Source organism: Parasteatoda tepidariorum, chromosome X1 (genome assembly GCF_043381705.1).
Source record: "Parasteatoda tepidariorum isolate YZ-2023 chromosome X1, CAS_Ptep_4.0, whole genome shotgun sequence".
Classification (NCBI taxonomy): Eukaryota; Metazoa; Arthropoda; class Arachnida; order Araneae; family Theridiidae; genus Parasteatoda; species Parasteatoda tepidariorum.
In genome coordinates, this window is record NC_092214.1 from 53,870,638 (window position 1) to 53,895,396 (window position 24,759).

Sequence of the window (24,759 nt, forward strand, 5' to 3'; positions counted from 1 at the left end):
AAAAAAAAAAAATATATATATATATATATATATATATATATATATATATGAAATTTGCAGCAAAGTTATAATAAATTACGGAAATATTCCTGCTGCAAGAAATGTGATAAAATATCAGTCCAAAATAATATTCCTTTTGGTTAATGAAACCGTGTTATGATAAATTGCGTGACTAACATAGAAAGAATTACTAACTCTGATGAAATTGTTCAATTATGATAATTGGAAAGCAAAGAAACGTGAATGTGGAAGAAAACGATATCGTTAGGTAGGAAGAATAGTTTTTTGTAAGGAATATAATCATACGGCTGAGTAGTTAGGCAGATTACGAAAGTGAATTTTTTTAGAGAAAAAAAAAAGAACCAAATAATATTTACCTTTTTTTTCCTTACAAAATAAAAATTAGTATTTTTTTATTAAACGATACACTTTATATGTTAATAATAAATACCGAAAACTAATTTTTAAACTGACTTTCTTTAATATAAGTGTAGAAATTTTGTTGATAACTACAGCAATGAGTGTTTTGATCACTCATTTGATATATATATATATATGAATGACTAAGGGGATCAGGAATTTATGTCTTCACAATTTTGGTATCAATGGTATGGTGGTCAGCATTGCGCATCCTCTTTTATTTCCCAGATAAGCTAGAGCCCATCGATCAGATGCTGGATAATCTTCAAGCCACCTCCTGGTTTAGAGCCCCGGTCCAACTCAAACCAATGCCTTAATTGCTGTACTAACATGGCTATAAAATTTATTAACACTTTTATCATTTAAATTGTAAAATTTTATAACTTAAATTGATAAAACTGAATGTGATAAAATAATGAATCTCGATAATTAAAGTACATACAAAATAATTCTTTTTTAACAGAAAGCTTCCCCAATAAGGTAAAGATAATGAAATCCCCAGAGCTTCATTTCTTTAACTTTTGTAAAATAAAGTTCTTTAAAAATGATTTTTTTTTAAATATAGGTTATCTTGTAAAAAATTTTATTGAAATAAAAAAAATACATAAATAGTTGCACCAATTTTATTTAAACCTTTACAAAGAAAAAAACTAAAAATCTATTAATTCCAAGAATAAATAAAAAAAATTCACGAAAAAGAGAAAAATATATTATAAAAAAAGGATTAATGTATTAAATCTTATTTCTCCAGCATAAAAACTTTACGATTTTCTTCAGTGGTAGATGACCAAAAATTATAACATAAATTTCTCTAAACATTCCGTAATAACCCTATTTAGGTAATTTAAAAAGCAATAAATAAACATTATATCTACTTTTAGAGAAACATAACTTGGAATAAATCACCTATTTACAATCGTTAAACAGAATTGCTCAAATCATCAGTAGCCAAAATTTTTTAACACTCTCTAAATGTATGGGCAATGTCTTTGGTTCAGAGAATAGCGTGCAAGATGCATGGACATCCCTAATCTTGTAGAAGGTTATTATTTGTGCTATTCTTGACTGAGCACCGAACAATCCTTGAAGCAAGTTCACCATATTCAAGGCACGCTACGTAACCTTCGTGCTACGCTCCAAACGTTCCTGCTGTACTCATCTTGAATATCCCGAGAAATCACTTCATCTTAAAAAGGAGATGAGCAAAGAATGCGAAAACAGAACAGGAAACCAATCATAAATTCATCGCTTTAGGGTCAGAGTACCTAATCACAGATATTAAAGGCATCGCCTCTTTGACAACATACCCAGTCACATGAGTTAAAGATCGACATATTGGATAACGAACCAAAGATTCGACACAGAAAATGCTAATTTTCGTCAAGGAACGAGCGCGTGTTTTTGTTTTGAATGATCACTTCAGACTCCCATTGGATTGTTTTAGTTTTTTTAAGGTGACACAAGACTTTTGAAGCATAATTTAAGTCATGTTAGATTATTTTTTAAATTTATAAATTTGATTTCTTTATGGCGGAAAAAGACATATATAAGTAAAAACAATATGTAGCATAGCGGTATTTCGAAATTTTCAATTATGAACTTATGTAATATTATAAAATTACAAAAATTAAAATATTTATTAATTTCTTCAATTTTTTGAAAAGTGGCTGTTTCTAAAATGTTTTATGTGTCAGGAAAATTTAAAGATTGGTAAAATTATATTAAAAAGTTCGATTTTAAAAAGCTAATTTCGAAAAGATTTTTTATGCGCCTCAAATACAAGACATTTTATATAATTTTTTTTATATAATATAAATAAAATAAACATGTTTTTGATTAAAATTCTAAATTGAAATTCTATTTTTATTGTTTACTTTCAGGTGATACGAGACTTATAAATAATGCATGTTATATTATTTTAAATATATATCTGATGTATTTATTGTAAATCTAATCTATGGAATCTTTATGGAAATCTGCATTTTTATGGTATCTAAAATGTATACACGTTTTGTTGAAAAACTAAAAAATATTCTCAACAAAAAAATAAGGAATGTAAAAGTCTTACAATATTTTAAAGTGTATCCCTATCGTCAAGTAATTTAAATTTATACAATTACAGCATTTTAAGTATACATTAGCTTTATACCAGTTTTTTTTTGGACTAGCTATAGTATATTGTATTCATAAATCAAAAAATTTTAAGCATTGATAATTATTATTTTATTTTCCTTTCTTTTTTTCTTTCCTTTCTTTTTTTTAAAAAAAACCTACTTTCGAAATTCTGATAACGAAAACAAAATCTGATCACAAAAATTATACAAAAAACTTTAATTGAAAACTTATTTCAATTAATTTTAATTAACCTGCGAGCAATAAAACAGTTACTTTTCTTTCTTATTCTCAACGCTCAGCTGTCTAGTGTTGTGGGTCAGTTATTTTGTTTAATACAAATCAAATATACTCATAAAAATTCATACCAAGTTGGAGATGCTTTGAGTCAAATTTGCTGTCTAAAATCCACAACGTTAATAAGTTAATAAAACGTTAATAAAATAAATTAAAAAATAAATAAGAAAAAAGAACAAACTAAGAAACTTTATCTCCAGAAAAAATACCACAAAATATAAAGCGTAATGAGCATTGATTATATGAATATACTCTAAGATATTTTGAAATTTCCTTGAAAGATTTTGTAATAGTCGTTTCTAATAATCGAAAACTTCATCTGGGGGAGACACGATTAAAACAAGTTTACTTGAATAATTAATAATAATTTTCGATCGAAATGGTTGTAAAAGTGTAAGACAAATTTAAACATTAGACAGCTCTGATATGTCGGAAAACTAAGATTTCAAAATTATTCAAATACAATATGATGTAAAATTCCTATTGTGAATGAAACTAAACAAAACATATTATAGTCATTTAAATATTTTGGTAGTAAAATGAGGTAAAAGTTATGATTGTAGGAAAAATAGTAATAGGAATAAAGTTGAGAAAGCATTACATAGTTGTAGGTGTTTCGTATTGGTATATTTCCAGATTAAAAGAAGAAAAAATTCCGCAAATAATAATCTGAAAATGATATGGCTTCCAGAGATCCCTCATCCAGCCCAGATGCATGCTTTTAAGTATGCAAATACCATTCTGTATGCTATCATATCATTTTGCAAATGCTGTCGAAAGAATGGCAAACCATTGTTTTTAGTTAATTTTAATTATCCCGCCACTCCTAAAATAATTAATTTTTTACTCAGTCTCAACGCTCAGTTGACACAGTGACAGTAATCATCTTGTGTCGAGGGTTAATTGAAAAATACAGCGCTTTGCTAAGGCCGGCGTTTTGAAATGCGTCAATCTAATTGGAAAATAATATTTTCTAATCTCTTTGACTTTTTAGGCTTATTAAAACCACCCTATTAGTCATCAGGTTAATTGAGAAATGCGTGTAGAATATTTCAATTAGATTGAATTGGCTTAGAGTTATTGTAATAAACTTTTAAAGAGGTTATTTGCATTTAACTCTTGGCATATTGCATATATCCTGAAATAATTTGAGAGATAAATTATATATTTTTTAATTAGCCTAAAGGTATGTGGACTTACTGCTACATGCCAGGTTTTATCAAAAAGTGAATCTAATTATTTGATGAGTGATAATTCTATAAAAATCGGTTAAAATCTTTAAATGAAAAGATAACTTTGAAGTTCAAAGTAATTTCGAATTTGATGCATCTTCAAAGTATCTGTAATATTTATTCAACATTTAAATTATCTGTTTGACTTTCTAGGCTTATTTAAAACCAGGCAATTAGTCTTTATGATAATTAGGAAATGTGCGTAGAATTATTCAATTAGACTGAATTGTCTTAGAGTTATTGAAATAAACTTTTAAAGAGGTTATTTGCTTTCAACTCTGGACATATTGCATGTATCCTGAAATAAATCTGGATAATTTGAGAAATAAATTACATATTTTTCAATTAGTCTAAAAGGTATGTGGGCTTACTGCTACAAGCCAAAAAAGTGTAAGGCTGATTGGAAAACATTAGAAACCTTTCTAATCAGCCTGGAACATTGCAAAACGGCGGTGATAAAGAGCCTATGGTCTGCGGTTCTCAAATTTTTCGGCTAAGAAACCCTAAATAATGAACCTTTATTCGACGGAACCCCAAGTTTATAAATAAAGTTTAAGGTAATTGTAAAGGTTATAACATATAAAAGACTGTATTTAAAATGTTTAATTAGAGGAATGAATATCTTATCGTTTTATCATTAATCTTGAATTAGGTTTTAAGTCAGACAAGTTAAATTTGCAATCCTTGTGTTATATCTAGTCCAGAACACTATTTGAGAACAGCTGGCTTAATTATTCAATTGACCAACCACACGCACACTAAATATCAAAACTATAACAATTACTGACATTTTGTAACTCTGTTTTCTAGGCTTTATGAATTTTTTTTTCAGGAAGGAAGATGAAAGTTTTAAAGTATATGAATGAAAATAGAAGGTAAAAATTTGCTTACCTCCTCTGGCTGAGATTTCATCTTCAAGCCCTTCTCCACTAGAAGTTTCTGGAGTTATTTGAGGTTGTTTTGAAACTGCCATGTAGTTCAGCAGAGAAATATCGGCTTTTACCTACCTAGTATTAGAACAACATTTATTACTACTTGAATTTTTTTAAAATACACTGTTAGAATTTTCATTCTAAAATTAAGGTAAAATAACCGGCAGCAGTCTGTTCATCCAATTAATCAGAAAGCTTATGGTAAAGAAAATTTTTTACTTTTACTGTTTTGAAACTGTTTGCAACTAGCAAGATTTAAAAACCATGAATACAAAACTATACTGTTTTTGAACCATTTGCAGCTAGCATGGTTTCAAAAAAGTAAAAAAGAAATTTAACTGGATATTGGATGGGGTTTCTTTATGGTGCTGCCATCTATGCGTGAATAAGAGCATCGTATTCTAACAGCCCAGGATCACAAATTGGGGACTGCGCAACACTAGGAACTCTTCATGTGTTGATGGGAATGGATAAAATATATTGGTGCCAACGCTGGGGACTCGAATCCCCGTTCTAACAGTCATGAGATTGATTAGATAGCCCTCTCAGGAACTAAGTGGTATCATTAGGTGGGCCTATTTGGTGCGATAAAATTCTGGTTGTTAAACCGTATTAGGTGAAAGCACTTTATAAACGGTTTTTCTCACAATTAACAGTTTGAGTGCCATTTTATTTATGATTATTTGACTGTTTTGATTGAATAAGGTAAAATAACAATGAAATAAATTGTTATTTACCCACTTTTTTCGAGAAATTTTTAACAATGAATGAAATAAAAAGTTTATATCCATAAGCAAATAACATTTAAAAAATTTTGATGCATTTCTCGTAAAAAAAGGGAAAAAAATATTTCTTCTAATTTAAATATGGAATTATTATGCTACAAACTTAAAAATATTCTCAGATTTTGAACGGTGAAACGCTAAGCGAAAACATACAGTTTATTACACACAGATGTTGCGAAACTAAAGCATATAATAGAAAATCTAATCGAAGAAACTATCAAATTGCAGCAAGCAACATATGTTACAAGCTAACAAAGAATCGATGAAAAGTAATGGATGACTGTTATTAAGACATCTTATTCTTTTGATCTTTTCTTAAATGAAAATCTATAAAGAGCTAGTAAACTTGAGACTCAATAAGATGAACAATATTTAAAAGGAAAAAAAAAATAGGGAAGTTATCGTTTAATAAAATAAATCATTTTAAGAACGTCTGATAGATTAAGACGTTTTGATTGCTGATTGATCGAGTCAGAGGAAAAAAACAGAGTTTTGAGTCATAAATAGAGGCCGGATTTTAATTACTTAAAAAATTTTAAAATTTACGACTAAAAAATTCACAAAAATGCAAATAAAGGCCCTTTTATTTTGGTAAAAATATTAAACTAAAACATTATTTTCCACTTTAAAATTACTACCATGCATGTCAAAATATTTATAGCAATGCAATACGTCTTTGTTCATTAAAATTTGAAATAAATATCATACGTTAAAATAGCAACACGAGGAAAACAAATTGACTGCTAAACATTTTCGTCTTGTATATGAATTTTAATGTACATAAAAGCTTCCAATTTTATTAGATATCATAATCACATTGAACTATTAAATGTTTTTTGATATTTTTAAATATTAATGTGCGTCTCTTGTGTGAAAGTAAATAATGAATAATATAAATAAAAAAAATTAATTCAAAAAGAAATGAATACACATACAATGAAGGTAGCCAAATTAATGTTTAGAGGAAAAAATAAATCGATATCCTACAATTCTCAATTACGGAAGGCATGTGTACAAGACATTAAAACCTGTTTAATTGCAGGTTAAAACTTTAAGGTATGTTTAATAATCATCTTTTGACTCCTCTCTTAACTATGATTCGACAAATTTTCATAGCGCTTTTGTGTTTTTTCTTCAAGCCTAAATATTAATTTTCGGTTCTTAATATGCATCTTCATTTTTGATAACGATTTTAACTATTGATGTTTAGGGCGGTCTTTAAGGAATACAATGTATTTAAAAAATTTCTACCATCTCTGCATACCTTTCAACTACTACGGAATTTCCGTAATTTCAGAAATTTTTTTTCCAAGGGATAAAGGTAATATATTAATTTCTGAATAAATTAAAAGAATTTTTTCCACTACTATAAATGCATAATTTAAACAGATATATAAAAGGTCAAGCAGACATATGAATATGCTCTTCGGTTCTTATAAAAGTTTTACAAAAAATTTATTTGTCTTAAAAATTTTTGCTGTAGTGTTCCACCACTGGAAAAAATATTTTATAAAAACTCAAATGTTAGACAGTATGAATTAGACATGAAAACGGCATGAGTCAACAAAAAGTGCTGACTTAAATTAAATAAGCAATCAGTCCATTTTTTTTTGGAAGGAATGATTTAAGTATATAAATGCAGAATAACTCGGGAATGCAGGGATAGCCTGGCTGGCAGGGTGCTAGACTCACGTTTGTAAAAACGGGAGTTCGAATCCACCCGGCCGAAGACTCTCCGTGTAGTCAATGGTGACTGGTGCATGTTAAACCAGTCGGGTCACAAAGTCCTCCATGTTCCCATAACAAATCAATACATCTGGGGGTACTGAATCAGAGATTGATCGTTCTCTTGTTCAGGTCAAAATTACGATCTGTGGACGAATGAATGGATGTATGAATGGATACGCCCTATAAACGGGTGCGACGAATGGGTGTGGCAGCAGTTGAATTCTTGGCCATAGAGGGCACCGCTGGAAAAGAAGAACAATCGCACCCCCTCTGCTTTAATGGCGGACGACAACAACAACAAAACTTGGGAAAACAGAATTTTCATAAGTTTCCTATGGCTTCATTAAAAATTTTGATCTTTCAGAATTCATAAATTTGTGGTGGGAAGATTCGCGTGGAAGGAGAGTAATTTAACAATTCAGATATTTTAAAGTTGCAACGTCTATATTAAATGTATTTTGCCAATCAAAGTACTTTTAAACAAAGTTCCTTAAAGTCAGTATGTTTAGCTGGATTTTGTCACATATTTATATTATCTTCATTGTTGATTTCACTTTTTAAAGTCGTAGATATATTTCGAATATGAATTTTTTTCAAAAATATAATTTAATCCAAGCAACAAAAAAAGTTTGCAAAAGGTAGCTGTTAAGTGAAAAGGACTTATCTATGTCGGTCATCGACTCCTTAGGTGTGAATAAAGAGTGGCTACTAAGTGATTAGAAGCTACACCGGCCATAGGCTACTAACTGAAAATTTAAATTTTCAGGTCTAGCATGAACTATTAGAAAACGAAACAGCCGATTTAAAAAACAGTTCTAATTACGTCAGATAAATATTACAAGATTTGAAATATCAAAAAAAAAAAAAAAAAAAAAAAAACGTTTTAAAATATTTATCTAAAATGTTGCGGTATTTGCGTCAAAAATTATTACCTTCCATCAAATGGAGATAACTTTAAAAAGGTAAAAAAATAAAGTGTTGGGAAAATAAAGGGTAACCAGGAAATCTTCTTGGTACAAAAAAAGTGAAAAAATATTTAAGCCAGTTTCAACAGTTCCTCATATATTTTCGAAAAAATCATTGATGAGTGCGAAACAAATTAAGCATGAAACACTACAGGAAGAAGATGAAAAATAAGCAAAATGTTTTTAACTTTTTCAAAAATCGATACGTTTTAAACTCGTACTTTTTATTTCACTTGTTTACTTCCTTTTCCAGAGTATCTCAGTTTCTTAAGATTGTAAATTTTGCATTTTTAAGAAAAAAGATAAGGAAAAGAAATCTTTGAAGTGTGTCAAGAAGAATATCTTGAAGAAAGAAAAAAAAGATATTTTGCTCAACTTCCCTTGAGGAACAATTTAGCTCTTACTAAACTGTAACCGGGTTAGATAATGCCAGTTAAAGCGAGCAATGAAGCATAAAGCATTGCCTTATATAGTATCAAAAAGTGAATCTAATCATTTGATGAGTTATAATTCCATAAAAATCGGTTAAAATCTTTAAATTAACAGATAATTTTGAAGTTTAAAGTAATTTCGAATTTGATGCATTTTCAAAGCATCTGCAATATTTATTCAACATATAATGTAAACTCTTTTAAAAATTGCTCAAACCATTCTTCATTTTTATAAAACAAATGCTTAAATTATTATCTATTTGTGCCTTGAGTCAAAAATGTAATTTAAAATTCTACGTTCATTCCTGGTATATTTGCTAGAACATTGGTGATTTATCAAAAAATGCAAACATGTGGAGATTTTGTTTTTCTAATTGTAATCTTTTGAAAAAAATCTCAAGAAAAAAAAACAAGTAGATAAGAGTAGAGGATATAAGCTGCTTAATTTTTAAATAATTCTGACTTTCCCATTATAATTTTATAATACATAAATAGTTTTATAAAAATAAATGGCTCAAAAGTCAGAAATGACTACACGGAGCTAGAAATAAACGACAACACGACTCTAAAGGAAGCGTGAAAGGGAAAGAAGAATACTCGTGTATTGTCCAGCTTTCACGAGAACTTCTTTTGGATGTAAGTCTGAGATTGTTTGCTGTTAAGGAAACAGGAGTAAAACCATTTATAATGGGGTACAAATGAAGAAATGACATGATTCTCCCAACATACACTAACCTGAAACGCTAAGCCTCATAACCCTATGTGAGCTGACTTATTTTCGTAACCAATTTAACCACCAGCACACGAGTCTGGTGTCTGAGGGAGTTCTCGTTGTAGCTAGATAGAACGCTATTGGCGGGAGATTTACCTAAAGAACGTAAACAAAGATGCAATAATTTTCCCCTTTATTCATTTGTTCATATTAGTATTATTTATAGATAAGGAAAAAATTAACAAAACTAGCAACTTAAACTAACTTAAGTAAAATCAACAAAACTGGCTTAATATAATCCAAAAAAATAAAAATAAAAAGCTCAAAAATGTTTTCCAATAATCACAAAACTTGTTTTTAATATAAGACAGCTTGAAACGAAATTTGCTGAGAGTAAAATCTGAAAACAGAGGTATTTTAACTCTTTGACACTTCCATCAATACGATAACTTAGGAGAACGGCAGGGTTAAATTGAAAAACAGATTAAATTGAAAAAAAGATGATTAAATTGAAAAGATTAAAACTGAAAAAAAATTAAAATTTTTTTTTTTCCTCCTTTTTCTCAATACTCCTTAGTTTACTTAAAATATATTTAAAATTTTACACATACCTATACCATTTACACATACCTATGATGACCTGGAGAAGTAATTAAAATTTACAAATATGTCTTTCTCTGAGTTTATGATTAGAACAACTATTTACTGATAAAAAATGAATATTAATCATGAATATAAGCTTATAAAGTATCTCTCTGGCTCTCCCTTACAAACAAATAAAATAAACTGTGTTTTTAAGTTCCACCTTTGAAAATTCGATTTCCGGAAACTTCTGTGATCAATGATTTTTTGAAACGTCTGGACCTTCGATCTCCGGAAACTTCCGGATCACTGTTAGCGAAAATTCCGGAAGCCCGGATTTTTTCCGGAGTACAATCAGCCCTGGAACGGTCAATACAATAACTTAGGAAACAGCGTGTCCTGGAAATTCCAGGACACGCTGTTTTTCTATCTGTTTTAAAATGCCTAAATAATTAAATTATACATATATATAGACATATATATAATATATATATATATAATCGAAAAATATTACTCATTAAAAATAAAATAAAGAAATCTGACAGTGCAAGGGGATATGCTAAAATAATCCAATCTATTGCCTACATTAAAAAACTTAATCTATATTAAAAAAATTAACAAGACGCAAATAAACTGTTTTAGGTTAAATATAAAAGGTTATTTCACACAAATAAAATTTTAAAATTTGGACGGTGTTATCATTTTCTAAGAAATTAATTTCAAATTTAAAAATATTTAGTAACACAGATAATTTCAGAAAAAACATTTATCCATAATTATGAGAGACGCTGTGAAATGAAAAAGTCAGACTACATCAAGATTAAAGGGCACTTTAAAGTTCAGATTTTACTGTACCAAAACAATTTTAATTTTTATTTTAGTGACATTAGATATATGTTTAAAATTTTTCAAAACTTCTTTGTACTAAAGGTTAACATTGCTACCAGTCCATTTTGGCGACTTTTCAAACATGCAAATTTCAACACAAAGAGGAACATTTTTTCCAAAGTTGGGTATTATTTTCCATGTATCATTTACATTAATTTAATGAGAGCTTTGAATATTCATATAAAACTTCTTATAAATATAATTTTAATGCATTTTAAGTGTTTTTTTGAAAATCTTTGTAGAATACCAAACAAATAATTTCTAAAATTCTTTTTTAAACTCTCATTAAATTAAACTGCTTGTGTTAACTTACTGCTAAGAAAAAATATTAAACTTGTTTTTATTGCCAATTTTTAGAAAGGTTTAACATTACTGTTGTAGGGATTCTACTGCGTGAAATTACTTTTTAAGACATGAAAACACTGTTATTATTAGCAGAAATAATAGTAAAAAAATATATATTTTTAATTTTCAACGTACGGAAATATTTAAGGAATCGTTCATGAATGATGTCTCATTTTTTTTCAATATTTTTACCCCCTCCTTCCCTTTGTTTCTAATTATCAGATTTCATCATCCCCTTCCCCCTCCCCTTGTCACATGTCATACTATATTATAAAAGCACATGTCAGCAGTTCAAAAAAAAAAAAAAAACATGTTATTGATCATGCTTTAAATTTTATTTTAAGACTTAAACTACGTTTTTTCACGGCTTTTATGAGCATAACAATAATAATGATTAAAAGAATATTTATTTTAACTGAAAAAGACAAAAAATATTTAAACAAATATAAAAATATTTAATGTGCTTATTTTAAATATTTTTATTTTAATCAATATGTGAAACTTCTTGCTAGTCCTTCTTTTCACAAACTGACTGTATTTCACAAATCAAGAGTGACATTTATGCACGGTATAAGTCACTTACTTAATAATTATTATTTCATTTATTATAATTTAATCATTATTACTAATTATTTATTATATTTATTAATTATTATTAATTATTACTAATTAGTTTATTATAATATAATTATTACTAATTATTTTATTATAATATAATTATTATGAATTATTATTTATTATAAATTATTAAACATTATTTTCATTAATTTTTAAATATTATTAATTACCATTATTTTATTATAATATAATTATCATAAATTATTATTTATTATGAATTATTAATCATTATTTTTATTAATTTTTAAATATTATTAATTACTATTATTTTTTACCTATTCATTATTGTTGATTAATTACTATCAATTTATAATCATTAATTAATATTTATCATTAATCAATATTTTTAAATTTATTCAAAGTTCAAGTAATATGTATAAACTCCCACAAGTATAAATTTATCAAAAAATGAAAAAACATGGTGCAATACAAAACAAAAGCGACGGGATTTGAGAAAACACTCACGTGTATATTAAAATAAAAGAGGGAGACATGCAATGCGTTTAGATAATTCATTTTGACGGATGAACTAGTCTAGTGTCATCCTTTTCGAAATAAGCCATGCTCGAAGGAATACGTCATTATTTATCAATCTGCCATAAATCCATACTTAAATTACTTTAAAAAAATTATATCTTAACTAGCTTTCTCTTTATAAGGTTTGAAATTTATTCGACAGGAAATTACAGAAGAAATCATAAAAAACAGAAATTAAAATTTTATTGCTAAATAAACCATAAACTGCACTCGCTGTCAATAATTAAAATAGGTATGTAATAAATTTGAAATGCTCACGATACGCGCAATTTCGAATCAGATCGTATAATAATCATAATCTAAATAATTATGATCAATGATTACTAGAGCTTGGCAAATTAACTTTTTTAGCTGTCATTGGTTTTCAAGTCTGTTTTACTGATGATTTGTTATGGAGCTAAAATGCTATCATAAAAAAAAGATTGCTTTAGATTTGTTTGCTGTAAAAACAAAAGAAAAAAGGAATCTTTTTTTCAATACTAGGTGTAATATATGGATGTCAAACTTTAAAAAAAAAAAGCTTTCTTTCAATGCGTTCAACATTTAATGTTTATTTTAAAAATAAAAATAAACTTGAATTCCAGTTTGAAACAGATCATTTCTAAACTCTGTTTCAAATTCTAAATACTACTGTTTAAATTTGCTTTTTAATATTATTATGTTAACACTATTGCATTATTATTTTAACACTGTGTATTATTTTGTATATTATTTTTTGCTGTGAACTTAAATCTTATTTCATTCAAAATAAGTATTTTTACAATAATTATTTTTACAATGATTATTATTGTTATGCTCGCAAATGTCATGAGAGCATATAGTTAAAGTTTAAAAATAAAATTTGAAGCATGATCTATAACGTAGTGCTTTGCTATTGATTTGCGAGTATATATTTTTAAGCAATATAGCGTGACATATGGCAGGGTGGAAGAGGTATGTAAAGTGTGACATTTTGTGACAAAGTAAGAGAGAGGGTCGAAAATATTGAAAAAAGGTGTGGCATAATTTCTGGACAGTCCCTTATTGCAATTCAATAACAAATACATACTTTGAGAGTTTGTCTGATATTATTCAATATCTGGTCATCTTGATACTTGAGTTAAATATGTAAAAATGTTCAATATGGAAGAAACAGGATAATGAGGTTCTGTAACAAAAAGAAATTTGTCATTAGAATAAAAATTTATCATTAAAAATATAATTATTACATTAAATGTAAATATGATTGATAAGAAACATTTCAAAAAAAGTATTGCTAAAGAGAGTTCTTTTTTAAGATGAGCCTGAGGACATATATATTAAATTTAAATTCGATAACTTGTTTTAATTAAAATTAAAACTTGCTACTCGCTCTAAAGTTTTAAACAAAATCAACATGAAGCCAACTGGGGAGAGGAGGGTAGAGTAGATATGGGACTAATGTTTATAGCTGGAATATTTTAGTTATTTATCGTTCAAAATTTCTCTGAATATTTTGAAAGATTGGCAAAGCTATATTACTCTTTAAAGGCAATTTAACGAAAAAGCTTCATTGGAAGGGAAAAAAAATATTCAGCGTTAATTCAATAGTTTAATTAAAGCGAATATGAAACATCGAGTCTAGAAAATACATTCCTACGAAATAGGAAAGAAATCAAACAAAAAAAAAAAATTAAAACTTGCTACGGGTTGTATAGTTCCAAACAAAAGAAATAAAATGCCTATTGGGAAGAGGGGGCTAGAGTGGATAGATGACTAAAGAATATTGCTGGAATATTATTTTAGTTGTTTATCACTCAAAATTTCTCTGAACATTTTGGCACATTCACAAAACTATATTCTTCTTTCATAAGCAATTGCAAGAAAAAGTTTCATCAAACGAAAAAAAATATCCACTATTAATTCAATAGTTTAATTAAAACGAATATGAAACATCGAGTCTAGAAAATACATTCATACGAAATAGAAAAGAAATGAAACGAAACAAACAAAAAACTACAATAATTGCTTTCATTTAAGAAAGAACGGAGAAAGCGTCAACTCTTTCCAAATAAGAAAAAATACAAACAACGGTTGAAGAGTTAAGCAGGAACATTGCTAAGTACATACATTTTTTTCCGCATCATAACAAACGAAACAAATAAAGAATCCGAACGCGCGAACACAACATAACGTAAGAATCTAAAAAAGAATAAAGTAAGAATCTAACGTAAGTAATTATAACTGTTAAATTACAATGTCCTGTTTTATGGTCCGTTACATACAAATACGCTTTATGAGTAATTGCGAAGCTTAGAAAAAAAAGTAACTTATTTTTCCTTGTTCGATAAAAGCGGATTTTCAATTACGTTGTTAATTAGAGTCAATTTTAGTAGCTGACTATTAAAAATACACACACTGTTTCTTGCCGGCGTTTGGAAGATCTAACGTTTTCATATTATCGAATGTAAAGAAGTATTAAGGTTTGGGTTGTTGAACTTTGCTGAGTATTAGAAAAGTAATTGCTGGGTCCATTTTCCCCCTACCTGTTCGGATGTTACACATTGATGTTGGGGTTATCTTTTTATCTATATGTAGAGGTATTTCCTACTTTCAATCTTGTCATAAATGATGCCGGTAGTTCTAAACATTATTTGACGATGTCATAATAGTAAAAATCTGAATGTATAATTACAAAAAGTTTATTGGTTTTACAGAATGTTTTCTGTTAAATAAATAGGTGGTTTGATTTTAAATGGATAATTATAATAATTTTATTGATGTACAAAACATTTTAGGAAAAGTGTATTAATGGTTGATTTTTTTTATGGCCGAGGTTATTTTCAGGATTAGGATGATGATCGCATTCAGTAGCTGTCCTTTTTGAAGTTTTGTTTTATTTTGTTTTGAAATTATTTAATGCTTTCAATAAGATTTTTTTTTATCAAGAAATTTTTTATTTCAACTTCTTTATGAGTAGCGTTATAACTTTTATGAAACCTCACAGAAACGAATTATTTTAAAACAATTTTCAGGATTACTAAAAACATCAATGAAATATTGACATAAAATATAATTTTTTAAATTTATTTATTTATATATTCAAAGAGGCTGCTAGTCGTTTTCTTGTAAACTGATTCTGCATTTTTCGGGTACACATTCACGTACTTGAACAAAGATGGCAAAATTAAACTGATCGAATGACTTAGGACGTAAAGAGAAGAACTTAAATGGTATAGAAAGAATGCTTTATGAGTTAATTTGGTAGTTTATAAAATATTTAAGGAATTAACAAACGTATGTATATGAGAATAAAAATATGATATATTTGAATAACATTAATAAAAATTATAGCCGTTAATAAAATCTTCGAATCATTATTAACTCTATAATTTCATTAAATAGTCTTGATATTAAAAAAAAAAAAATTGTTTCACTTTTCCTTGGTGTTTTGAATTAAATTGTAAGCTCATGAATGGTACACAAAAGTTAGGAACACATATTAAAGGTGTAAATCAAGACTTTTACAACACAAGTATTGGGAAATTTTATGACAAAATTGCCAGTACATTTAGAAAAATAGTGAATGAAACAATCATACTTCAGAAATTGTTTGTTTCAATGTAAAATTTATCAAGCCATAATTTGTCAGGTTGCTGGTTTCAGGGATAATTAGGAAGATTCTCAAACTACTCTGCTTTACAGAAAATAAGAAAATGGGTTGCTTCTTTCTTATTTTGCCTAGCTAAGTACTGTTGCGATTGCCTTTTTCAAAAAAAACAGACGATTTTTTAAAAACATCTATTCGATGTGTTTTATATAAGTTCATTGAAACAAGCATCCAAGTACGTATTGTTTAAAGAATTTTTTTTTATTTGAGAAAAAACAGGAACAAGTAACAAATATATTTGAACTGGGTAAAAATAATTTTATAATGTAACTATATTCATTATGTTGTACTTATGTTTATTTTCCATGAAACTATTTACATGAAACTAACAGACAAAACAGTCGTTTGACTTTTAGGGGGGCAATTTAAATATTTTTTTCGCGGTTCTCCTAGGAAAATAAATCGCTTAGGTCCGAAACTTTTCACTGATATTTTTGAAATAATGAGAGATTTGTTCTACACCGAATTTCATTCCTAAAAAGGGGCAACTTAACATTTTCCCAATTTTTTAAATTTTCTACTATTGCTCAATTTTTATATGCAACATTAGAGGCTCTTAAAAAGAAAAAAAAATTGCCTTTAATGTCGGCTATTAGATAATCATTTAAAAATATAGAAATAAATTTTTTTTACTTCTATAATTCCTATTTAATTGACGTTCATTTGCGCAAACTCTTATAATGGCAAACTCTTATAATGTCTTATAATGTGCCTTCTGTTTTATTTCATTTTTATGATAAAATTATAAAAATGCTTTTCAAATTTTTAAATATCATATTTTTATTTTAAAATAAATAAAATTAAAACATATTACTTGATATCGAAGTTTTTGAATTCAAAATTTTTATGATTATTATTGAAAATAATTCAAATATTACTGGTATGAGATTTGGACAAAACCCCTGCTTCTCACCCCGCCCCCCGGTTTTGACGCCTCTGTTAATCATCAGAATAAATTTTAAATGGATCCAGCAGATTAAATGATATTAAGTACTTTGTGCTGATTGATATTAAAAATAAATCTGGTCCGTAAACCCCCAACCTGTGCATTTTATAGAACAAGCAACATTTCTTGATGACTTCTTTTATCAATGATTTTACAACAAATGTTATCACAAAATTTTCATTGACCTGAAATATTAAAAAAGCATGAAAGCTCAAGAACCTTCTCGAATAATCAGCCATTGATAAATATTTTAGAATTAGTATTATATACTTAAAATGTTATTTTTTTTATTATATAAGCATTTAAAATATTTAAATTACTACTGTAATCATGCAGAAATGTAGATAACATGGTTTATATTTAGTTAATTTATATTTCTTAGTAACACACAACATACACATATATATTTGCTGCTCTTCACATTATTGTATTGATATATTTTGCTTCAGCTATATTAATACAATATTAGATAGCACTCTTTTTTGCAGGTACAATCGTGTGAGCTGATATTTTCCTTACTTTGTTTTTCGGCATTTTAATTTTTATTTTTATATATTTTTTAAAAATATTTTCATTATTAATAATTTATCTTCTTGTCTTTAAAAAATTTAATCCATTCTTTCTATGTTTTCTTTGTTTTTTTTAACTTAATAATCTTAATAATAATAATCTTCATTTTAAATTAATTAATCATAAAAGCGATATTGCGTATGAAACGGAATTAAATAGTTTATAACAAGAATATTAATCATAGATAGCCTCTCAAATTTTATTTACAAATGAATGCTTGAAACAAATAAGAANTTAATAATAATAATCTTCATTTTAAATTAAATTGTTTGTTTCAATGTAAAATTTATCAAGCCATAATTTGTCATGTTGCTGGTTTCAAGGATAATTAGGAGGATAATTAGGAAGATTCTCAAACTACAGAAAAACCTAACATAGTTTGAAAGTTTTTATTCCATTCACCTGTATAAGAAAGTGGGATGAGTCTTTCTTATTTTGCCTAGCTAAGTACTGTTGTGATTGCGTTCTTCAAAAAAGCAGACGATTTTTCAAAAACATCTATTTGATGTTTTTGAAAATTGCGCTCTTTGATATGTTGCGTTCTTCGATAAGTTTTGAAAATTTCGTTCTTTGATAAGTTGACTGAAACAAGCATCCTAGTAAGTATTGCTTAAAGAATTTTTTTTTATTTGAGAAAAAACATGAGCAAGAACAAATATATTTGAACTGTGTTAAAATAAATTAAAAATCTAACTATATTCAGTATGTTGTACTTATGTTTATTTTCCATGAAACTATTTACATGAAATTAACAGACAAAACCGTCGCTTGACTTTGAGGAGCAATTAAAAAAAATTTTTTCATGGTGCTCTTAGGAAAATAAATCGCTTAGGACCAGAAATTTTACTGATATTTTTGAAATAATGAGCGACTTGCCTTTCTATTCCGAATTTCATTCCTAAAAAGGGGCAACTTAACATTTCCCAGTTTTTTCAATTTTAAATTTTTTACTATTTCTCAATTTTTCTATGCAACATTAGAGGCTCTTAAAAAGAAAAAAAAATTGCCTTTAACGTCGACCATTAGATAATCATTTAAAAATATAGAAATAAATTTTATTTTTTACTTCTATAATTCCTATTTAATTGACGTTCATTTGTGCAAACTCTTATAATGTGTAACTGCCTTCTGTTTTATTTCATTTTTATGATAGAATAATAAAAATGCTTTTCAAATTTTTAAATATCATATTTTAATTTTAAGATAAGTAAAATTAAAACATATTTCTTGAAAAGCGAAGTTTTTGAATTCAAAATTTTTGTGATTATTATTGAAAATAATTCAAATATCACTGGTATGAGTTTTGGACAAAACCCCTGCTTCTCCCCCCCCCGGTTTTGACGCCTCTGTTAATCATCAGAATAAACTTTTAATGGATCCAATAGATTAAATGATATTAAGTACTTTGTGCTGATTAATATTAAAAATAAATCTGGTCCGTAAACCCCCAACCTGTGCATTTTATGGTACAAGCAACATTTCTTGATGATTTCTTTTATCAATGATTTTACAACAAATGTTATCACAAAATTTTCATTGATCTCAAATATTAAAAAAGCATGAAAGCTCAAGAACCTCCTCGAATAATCAGCCATTGATAAATATTTTAGAATTAGTATTATATACTTAAAATGTTATATTTTTATTATATAAACATTTAAAATATTTGAATTAATACTGCAATCATGCAGAAATGTAGATAACATGGTTTATATTTAGTTAATTTATATTTTTTAGTAACACACAACACACACATATATATTTGCTGCTCTTCACATTATTGTATTGATATATTTTGCTTTAGCTATATTAATACAATATTAGATAGCATTCTTTTTTGCGGGTACAATCGTGTGAGCTGATATTTTCCTTACTTTGTTTTCCGGCTTTTTAATTTTTATTTTTAAATATTTTTTAAAAATATTTTAATTATTAATAATTTATCTTCTTCTCCTTAAAAAATTTAATACATTTTCTCTACGTTTTCTTTTCTTTTTTTCTAGCTTTATAATCTTAATAATAATAATCTTCATTTTAAATTAATTAATCATAAAAGCGATATTGCGTATGAAACGGAATTGAATAGTTTATAACAAGAATATTAATCATAGATAGCCTCTCAAATTTTATTTACAAATGAATGCTTGAAACAAATAAGAATATAAATCTTGAGTTCGAAACGTGTTGCAATTTGTTTGTTGCTATGAAAAAAAAAAAAATTAAGACAATAAAGAACTTTTGACTATAAGGTGAAGTAACGTAAAATTTTAATTGTAATCATAAACTTCTTCCGTTTAATAAGACATATACTATATAAATTTTTTTTTTTTTTTAAAGAATTTTTTTTAAAATAGCTTTTTGGGTTTTTTTTTTAAAAAATTTTTTCTTAAATTATTCTGAAGATTTGGAAAATTATTGAGGGGGGAGGTGCCTCCCTCTGTGCCCTATCGATGTTACGCTATGTTTAAAATTAATGAATAAAATTCAAGCAGGAACTTTACTTGAAGTTGGACACATAATTTAATACATTAAAAATATATGTTTCTTAAATAAAATATTTACTAAGCTCTTCTAATTTCAATAATGAATATTATAAGTGATGCTATTGAAACAAACAAAAAAAAAATGAATAAATAAATAAATAAAAAAAAAGTATTACAGATAAATGTAAATCATTTTAATTTTTACGTCAAAACAAAACTCCATATTATTGTATTTGTGCTTCAACGAGAAGAAAAATGATTTCACAAGTAGCGAGAATAATAATAAAAAATATATGAAAGATATTTACATAGTTTATAATAATTTTGGAGGGACAAAAAGAATTTTTTTAATGATCATCGAAAAAAAAAAAAATCATCGAGGAAGATAAAAATGAACTTCTTTGGATGAATTGTTATTTTATGTTTGGTATCGCCATCTCGTGTCAGTTTATGAAACTATTTGACATAAAACAGCTCTTAATTGTCTAATTAATATATCGATTTTGCGCTGAGAGAAACTGAAGGTAATTTCAAAACGTAAGGAAAGAATGCTAGACAACACAAATAAAGTGCTTTTTGAATAATTTAAATAAATTATAATTGAAAAATGCATGAAGTGAATTATGTTTCCGTTTCTCTTTTAATACTTTTCACACAAATTCAATATCTTCGAAAAATTTATTTCGTGCTGTTTTAACAAAAATAAATATATATCTTTTGAATGATCCATACTCATTCTAATGTCCCTACATATTTTTTTGTCACTAAATGAGATCTAACGTCATGACAACAAATTTGACGTTATATCTTTAATTTTTCAATAGAATAAAATGTTTTTTCTATTTTTAATAATTATTAAACACCGCGTATGAATCAATAAACTTGAATATTTCATTATTTTTAAATTCAACTTGTAGCTAAAAATTTTTTTACACTCATAAATATTTATATTTTATTAAATATAATTATCTTTTCAGCATGTACTTAGAAAAGCAACATTTTTTCAGACAAATAAACTCAATATTTCAGGTTTTGTCAAAAAAAATTTGTATTCATTTCTACTACTTTTGAAAAATTTTTGTACATCGTTTAAAGAAAGTATTACTTGATACATTTCGAATTATAAATACATCTCGAAAAAAAAGAACATATTATTTTGTTGCAAGTTGGATATTTTCTAAACTTTTTTTCCTTCCGAAATCTGCATACAAGTTCCGTTTCCAATTTGTTCATGAGAGCTTGAACGATTCTTGAAAGGAAAATAAATAAATAAAAGTTCTTATTAATATAGCATATGTTTAAAACAATGAATTTTTATGTTAATTCGTTCATTGGTCACAGTTTCCGCTTAATTAATTGTTTATTTAGAAGGGAAAAAACAGACTATTATTTCAGAATATTTACCTTGGATAAGGGGCGTCACAACCTATTATTAAACTTAGAGTTAATTTCCAGTTTTTTAAATATTTTTCAAACTTTCATTTATTAATTAATATTAGAAGATGGCATACTAATTAGGTTTCTATTATTTCCATTTATTTTTATCATCTATGTACAGTTAACAAGTTTCTTTTTCAGAGTATACCAAAATAATTCTAAAAAATTATTTTTTCTTAGTATGTCTTATTTTACAAAAATCTTACAAAAATATTAGCAATTAATAGACACGCAATGTGATTAAAAAGTATTGAGTCTTAAGTCTTTAGAAAACACTATTTTAGTCAGTGTTAGTCTTGATCACATACAGCGGGAGCTTGTACACATTAGACTGCGAATAGCGACCACGACCATAACCGTGATCTTAATACAGCTCTCACAACCAGTTCTCAACCAGTGATCACCGGGCTTTGAGTTTTGGCTTTAGATGGGATAGACTTATCCTAACAATCATGAGTAACAATTGCAAACTCACAACAGACATAAAAATAGTATATTATTCTAAAAAAAAGGCGTCATTTCATATTAAGACGGAGAAAAAAAAACAGCCTTAAAGGATGAGTGACAACCAATACTCGAAAAACCATTTTTACATGCTCTGCAGAGCTTGTTAGTCTACAAAATACATGAACGAATGTAATTTTTACGTGCTCAAACATTTTTTTCGAATGTATATTAATGAAAACATGCCAATGTACCTATAATTAATGTTTCAGGAAGAAAGAAAAAACAACATTAACAAACATATCTACACTAAAACTTTCATTCTAAATATAAATCTGAAGTACCGTGTATTATTAACAAAGAAGTTTTACGTGTTGTTAATAAGGAAGAATTAAACACGGATTAGTTATGGTGGAGTAAATGCATAGCACTATTATTAACAAAGATACATAATTATCAAAATTATTAATTATTATCGACAAATACTATATAACCTTCAACATGTTATAATAAAACGAAGTCGTATCGATGTATCATAATGATGTGAAAAATTTAAGGCTTTCTTCACACGATGACTGCAACTAAAGATGAAAAAAAATTGATTTTATTCTTTTTATTATTTTTAGTTACTTAGCATTATTTTTTTTATTTTCATTGTAAAATACACATTGAGCTCGTTAATTTCTTAATATTTTTAGGAATTGTTGTAACAGTTTTTCAAGTAGGATGCCTATAAAATATTAACTTATGATCAAACCAAGAGTTAAGAAAAAGAACGTGACTTAAATTGCTTGCAATTTTAATATCAGGTAACATTTTATACGGCCTTTTTTAGAAGATGGTCAAAAACGTCAAGTTGCTGATAAGAAATTCCTGAATTATTGAGAAGTTTTTCTAATCTTAAGTAATTGCCAAAACATTTTGCTGGCAAAATTTCTGCACAAGACAAATAATAAATTAATGTTATGAATAATTACATTAAGATTAACACTATTACTAATAATGCTAAAATAATTTAAAGAAGAGGATATTGAGCATCAAAACCTCCCATGTAGACAGGGCAAAATAAGAATTTGTTGATGTAAGCAGTTTTAAAATAATTCATGTCATTTAACAAAATCTTATGATATAATTCCAATAACGCAGTTATAATTCCAATAACGCAGTAAAAGTTCTATTGCAGTATTGCAGCAGCATTGTTTACTGATCCTAAATAATACAGATCATGTTAGAGTTCTATTACTATTGAGCTAAGCTTGTGAGGTTTTCATGATTTCATGTAAAGTAGTTTTCCTCAAAAAGTAAGACAAGCATGTTTAAGTTTCCTAGGATTTTGAATAAATTCGAAATGAAAAGAAAATCTAAATAGTTGTCTCAAATTTGATTTTCGGTGTTGGTAGGATAAAAAATTCCAATGTTGAAACTAATTACAGGAAGAGAAATAGTTAATATATTTAATAATAATTATAATAGTTACAAAAACGTCAAACAGCATGTTTCATTAATCAAAGATACCGATTTGACAGACCTAGATTTAATGATGTCGCATTATCAACAGACTGTAGCAACAGCTGTAGTAATTTATATATATCTAATTATTAAATATTAAATTGGAATTTTTTTTCTTGATTGAAATAATGCTTAAAGAAATGAAGCACAACATTTAAACTGAAAACCAACTTTCTACCTTCCTTTCGTTCTCAGAAACACATATCCAATATTAAATGCAAATTTTGTTTGATAAAAAGCTACAACAGAAAGATTATTATTGCTGCATTTCTTTCAGTTAAAGTAATTGCACAAAGAATATTCTACTATGTATGTATTGATTTGAAAAAATGTCATTTTTACGTTTGTTTTAAGTAAATATTTTTAATTTTTCTTTATTAGATTTTAGAAAAAACGGAAAACTAGCTGTGAGATTATTTTGGCTGTAGATGAAGGAGGGTATAATCAAGAAATTTCTCCTCAAAAACATTAAGATATTGGACTGAAAATTTTTTTTTTTAGCAAACCTATTACTTCAAGCGTGTCATTTTAAAATTGATAAGTATGCCTAGCTTACAGTAACATATTAAGTCATTTTAACTGTTGATTTTTTACTATGAATTACCTTCACTGCATTTTTTTTAATAAATGATATCGCTCAGGGAATTGTAAAATCGAATAATAAATAAAACATATGTATGAACAATTTATTGATAAACTACTTTTTTTCAACTCTGCTTTTTTTACCAGCTGTCTCAGATCTTCATATTCATTTCATATTCTCATATTCATTTCAGATTCTCATATTCATTTCAGATCCTCATATTCATTTCAGATCCTCATATTCATTTCAGATCCTCATGTTCATTCCAGTTCTTCATATTCATTTCAGATCCTCATAGTCATTTCAGATCCTCATATTTATTTCAGATCCTCATATTCATTCCAGATCACCATATTCATTCCAGATCCTCATATTCATTCCTGTTCCTCATATTTATTAAAGATCCTCATATTTATTGAAATTCATTATCGATTGGTACTTACAAATACGTTCTTGCATACACGGAAAAAATCTTATCACCTACACTAAAATCTTAGCGTTTTTCTAAAGAAACAATCTCCAGAACTAATTAAAAATACGAATCATCATTATATGACTTACATGAAAAGCCCTTT

General features: G+C 27.0%; 1 protein-coding gene across 2 annotated transcripts in view; it reads right to left on the reverse strand.

Moving 5' to 3' along the window:
- The window catches only part of LOC107450095 (uncharacterized), a 174,169-nt gene that overhangs the window by 53,513 nt on the left and 95,897 nt on the right, over positions 1–24,759 (reverse strand). For both annotated transcript variants that reach the window (XM_043042126.2, XM_071187628.1), the window contains exons 2-3: positions 13,633–13,731; positions 4,953–5,068 (exon numbers count right to left, since the gene is read on the reverse strand). In XM_043042126.2, coding sequence (XP_042898060.1) covers positions 4,953–5,034 — 82 coding nt within the window. In that variant the 5' untranslated portion in view covers positions 5,035–5,068; positions 13,633–13,731. The remainder of the gene's footprint in view (positions 1–4,952; positions 5,069–13,632; positions 13,732–24,759) is intronic.